This window comes from Micropterus dolomieu, linkage group LG23, assembly GCF_021292245.1.
Source record: "Micropterus dolomieu isolate WLL.071019.BEF.003 ecotype Adirondacks linkage group LG23, ASM2129224v1, whole genome shotgun sequence".
NCBI classification, from domain to species: domain Eukaryota; kingdom Metazoa; phylum Chordata; class Actinopteri; order Centrarchiformes; family Centrarchidae; genus Micropterus; species Micropterus dolomieu.
The window spans coordinates 27,405,306-27,410,148 of NC_060172.1; the positions used below are offsets into that span (position 1 = coordinate 27,405,306).

Below are 4,843 nucleotides of genomic sequence, written 5' to 3' on the forward strand. Positions count from 1 at the left end.
TTGTATTTTATTTTGGCATTATTTTTACTTGTAAAACACTAGAAACACAGCATTACTGTACGTATTGTAAAGCTCGCTGATGATGCAAGAGCAACACATGGAAGACACATATTGGAGTTGTTTATTAGTAAAGTTTCCCTTAGAGGCTGCACACGTAAAAAGGACAAGTGATGCAGGAAGTAGTCTGATAATAAAAATTTTAAAAAGCTAGGCCTTCCTGGAAGGTACGACAGCTGGAGCTTTGACAGAACACCTCACAGAAAAACATTTTCCAAAAAAGGTATGTGGTTGGACACACGGCATCTTTTTTTATTTTTTTTAGACTGGAGGGTTGGATTTGTTTCTTTACTCCTTTAGACTGTGAATGTTTTATGATTGTTTTTAAGAGCTTGTTTTGAATTAACCAGACAGTGATGCAAAGTAGCAAATGCTTTCTCTAGCAAGTAAATTTTCCCGTCTCCAGGGGACAGCTCCCCGACCTCAACATGTGTTTATACAAAGGCACATTCTCTTTATCTACACGTGACACCACCTAAATGCCAAACCCATTCCCTGCAAAAAATTTGGTTAATTTATCTCCTATTTTAAGAATAAATGCGGATGCCAGTGTACAATGCAGAGAATTTAGACACTACAGGTCATATGTATACATTCAGCTAAGTCCCATTTAGTTAAAATCAGCTTAGACATCTGTAACAATTACCAATCAAGCACAGGGTAGCAACATTTTTTAGCAGGCATTTTGCCTAAAAAGCATGCAGCACATCCAAGTTGGTAAGAACTAAATTTGTTGGCATAAAATTGGAGTTATTAATAAAGCCATGTCACTTATGGATTATATACTGTAGCGTATTATCTGATTTGATATATTAATTCTTATGTAATAATCGTGGTTCTTCATCAGGGAAGTCTTTACTTTGGAGGCCAACAACTGCAGCACTGTGCAAAAAAGATGATGGCTGGGAATTGCTTTCCACTCTGTGATCCACCTGAACCTGATTACCTGTATACACAGGGGCCATGGAAAAGTTGATGAGCTTGTTTGAACAATCTCTATACCAACAGCAGCACTGTGGCCCTGTGCCTGAGGAAGAGGTCACCATGATCTCTACAGCTCTCCGCTGGCTAGCTCTTGTGTTTTTTATCATTCTGATCATTGGCGGGAACGTGCTGGTATGTTTGGCTGTTTGGCTCAGCCGTCGACTGTGGCGCATCTCTAACTCCTTCATAGTGTCGCTGGCAGTGACAGATCTCCTGCTAGGCCTGCTGGTGCTGCCCTTGTCTGCCACTGTGGAGCTGCGCAGCGGAAAATGGCCCCTCGGAGGAGCCCTGTGTAACATCTACATCTCACTGGATGTCTTGCTGTGTGAATCCTCCATCCTGACCCTGCTGGCCATCAGTGTGGACCGATACCTAGCCATTTCAGCTCCCCTTAGCTACTCTCGGAGAGTTACCCCTCTAAGCGTGACACTGTCCATGATCGCCATCTGGGCCTTGTCACTGGCTGTGTCCTTTGTGCCCATCCACCTGGGCTGGAACACAGCGGACTACAGAGTGCAGCACTTGGACTGGCGCATGGGGGATGAGGACAAGGAGGGACGTTATTGCCAGTTTGAATGGAATAACAACTATGTTCTTCTTTTTGCCTTTGGCGCATTTTACCTGCCTCTGCTGCTTATGTGTGAAATGTATCTGTGCATATTCAGGGTGGCACGAGAACAGGTCAGTGTTGATTATCATTCTGTAAAACATGCTGAGGTTGAATATAAACAGTCGTGACTTAAGGCACACATTACTTTATGCTACTGTCTGAGGCTGACAATAAGATATCATTCAGAGAGACATCTTCAGTTGTAATGTATTGCTGAATTAAATCCATTATCAGTGAGTTAATTTCATTTTCTTTGTCCTCTGGCTATGTAACTTTCTCTTAACTGATCTTTTCAGGTGCGGCGTATTCGTGCTGCCACTCCATCATTTGCACGCACAGCATCAACTGCAGCCATAGCCCGAGAGCACAAAGCTACAGTGACCCTGGCAGCTGTACTGGGAGCGTTTGTCATCTGCTGGTTCCCCTACTTCACCTTCTTCACCTGCATAGGCATAAAGGAAAAGAAAAACCCCCCTAACACACTTCACTCTGTGGTCCTGTGGCTGGGCTATTTTAACTCAGCTCTTAACCCCATCCTGTATCCAGCCCTTAACAGGGATTTCCGCAGGGCCTATGGAGAGCTGCTTTGCTGCAGAGGACTGTCTCGCAGAAAACTGCAGCTTGCTCATGTGTCTGTGCATAAACGACTGAGCATTAGTAAGGGACAGAGGCTTTCCCTCCAGTCTGAAAAACATATAGGCGCAATTAAGAAAGAAAGTGAGGGGAGGAGCCTCACCCTACACAAGAGGCAGAGTATCCCTGATGAACCACGATGAAATGCCAGGGATCTGTTCTTTCATTGCTGGACTGTAGAACGGCAGCAAAATGTTGAAAATTACAAACTTGTCCCACTACTCAGTAACTGATTAGCTAACCATTTTCAATATCAGTTAGATGTTTAGGGTACAGTATGGTGCCAAAGATGATACAATTTGTGTGAAACACAAGCCACAACATCATGAATGTGCATAATTGTTTTGTTACTGTACTTCTTCATTACATCACATTTTTCAAATCAGTGAAAATCACAGTAGTGTACGTCTGTTTATAAATAAAAAGCAGGCAAATCAGAGCTCAGTGAAATGAATAGATGACTCAGTAAGTTTCCCAGCAAGCTGCATGGAGACACGGGTGGTTAAAAGTTTGCAAATTGTTAATTTTCTCTCCCCAATTCCATGCCAATGAAAGTGAATAAGTAACCAGCAAGTTGATTTGATATGTACAATATGTGTATGTTTGACTTGACCTAAGCAGGATGACTTTAATGACCTCATGGATGTTTCATACATGCAACACAGTCTAACCTTCGAAAATATGACGAGAAAGAATTTACATGATTTACAATGGTGCTGCACCTAACAAGTCTATGGGCCACACACTGCATAACATTAACTAAATACAGTTACAGTAAATCTGCATCTATGAAATTATCTGTATAACTTTGCAACTTTTATGTGCTGTATATGTTGCTGGGATTAGTTGAAGTTGAAGTATCTTGACCCTGCTTGTGTTCAGTGGTGCAAGAAAAGGATGAGAAAAGATGATGAGGAAATTCAGTGTCTATATCTGTGTAAAAGTCTGCTTGACAAATTGTGAAAGATAACTTAGAGATGGGCAATTGGATTAGCCATGATACCATGTCGTCTTTTTTAATTAAGCAATTGCTTTGAAGTAATTTTATAGTTGTTATATTAAATAAATGATTTCTTCATTCAAAGGCAGAATAATAAATGTATTGTATGTATGTAGTAATTTCTTTCTAAACCCAGTAAATCATTTATGCTGATTAGACTCTTTAAACTCCACTTTTGTATAGGCAATCAATATATGCTGTCCTGTACAATGAATTTTAGTAATGTGTTGGCTTTATTTCATCCTTTAAATGATTGAAGAAGACCATCAGTGGTAATGTGCAGATAGAAATGGTTTTCAAGCATTGTTAGTAACAAGACAAGGCAAGCTGAGTGGGATTGTAATTAAAGTTTAATGTGAGCCTTGGTGCCGTCGATGGTAGCTGACGTAGGTTGATGTCAGGGAAATGTTGAAGCGGGGGAAGCCTAACGAAATCCCTACTGGGATGAATTGATTACTTGCCTCAACTTTGTAGAGGAGGGGATGCTGCAGAGGAGGAGACATCAGATCACACTCAGATTTATGAAAATAATGTCTGAAAGTGGAAGCAATCAAGCCAGCAGCTGCACAGTGACATATAAAATGGAAGTCATAAAAATTATTAACTGTAATTCAGATCAGGTGGCAGAGAAGTAAAAAGTGAGAATGGAGGTGCAGGAACATTTATAGGTAGCATTAAATGCAACTGAGTCTGATGAACTTGTAATACTGTTCCCAGTCATTTGCTGTACATCTCCAGCACAGTAAAAGTCTCTAAGAGTTTGATGTAAAAGAGTTGCCTCTGAAAGTCACTGCTGCCTGCCAAGAAATAATAAGAGTACATACTAATTAAATTCTACTTGCTGTAACAAATGATGTGATGATCAAACAAGATATAACATGTTTATTACTAAACTTCAGAATTGCTGATATGGAAGCCAGTTTCTCCCTACTTACAGTGGTTATGCTAATCTTGGTTAATTGACTGATCCCAGGTCCTGCCACTTTTCACTCTGAGGTCAATTAACAATTGAGCATGCTACATGGCGGAACCTGGTTACAAGATGTTAACGCTCAGCAAGAAAACCATTAAGCGTAATTCCCCAAAAAATATATTTTATTTTACAATTAAGTCTACCCCATTTAGACCTGCGCTTTTTCTTTCTATGTTTTTATAGGCCACTGAAGACTAGTTCATGTACTTAAAATCTTTGCCAAATCATTATCATACTTGCATCACTTGCCAAATGTCAACATAGTATATATACAGGTGCTGGTCATATAATTAGAATATCATCAAAAAGTTGATTTATTTCAGTAATTCCATTCAACAAGTGAAACTTGTATGATGTATACATTCATTCCACACAGACTGATATATTTCAAATGTTTATTTCATTTAATTGTGAAGATCAAAACTGACAACTAATGAAAATCCCAAAATCAGTATCTCAGAAAATTAGAATATTACTTAAGACCAATACAAAAAAAGGATTTTTAGAAATGTTGGCCAACTGAAAAGTATGAACATGAAAAGTATGAGTATGTATAGCGCTCAATACTTAGTTGGGGCTCCTTTTG

At 39.6% G+C, this 4,843-nt stretch overlaps 1 protein-coding gene across 1 annotated transcript; it reads left to right on the forward strand.

The window, feature by feature from the left end:
• The first annotated feature begins 984 nt into the window (after positions 1-984).
• Positions 985-4,531, forward strand: hrh2b (histamine receptor H2b). The gene is made up of 2 exons (XM_046040359.1): positions 985-1,722; positions 1,948-4,531. Exons 1-2 carry the CDS (start codon positions 1,021-1,023, stop codon positions 2,425-2,427), a joined length of 1,182 nt encoding a protein of 393 aa, XP_045896315.1. The 5' UTR covers positions 985-1,020; the 3' UTR covers positions 2,428-4,531.
• Positions 4,532-4,843: the final 312 nt, after the last annotated feature.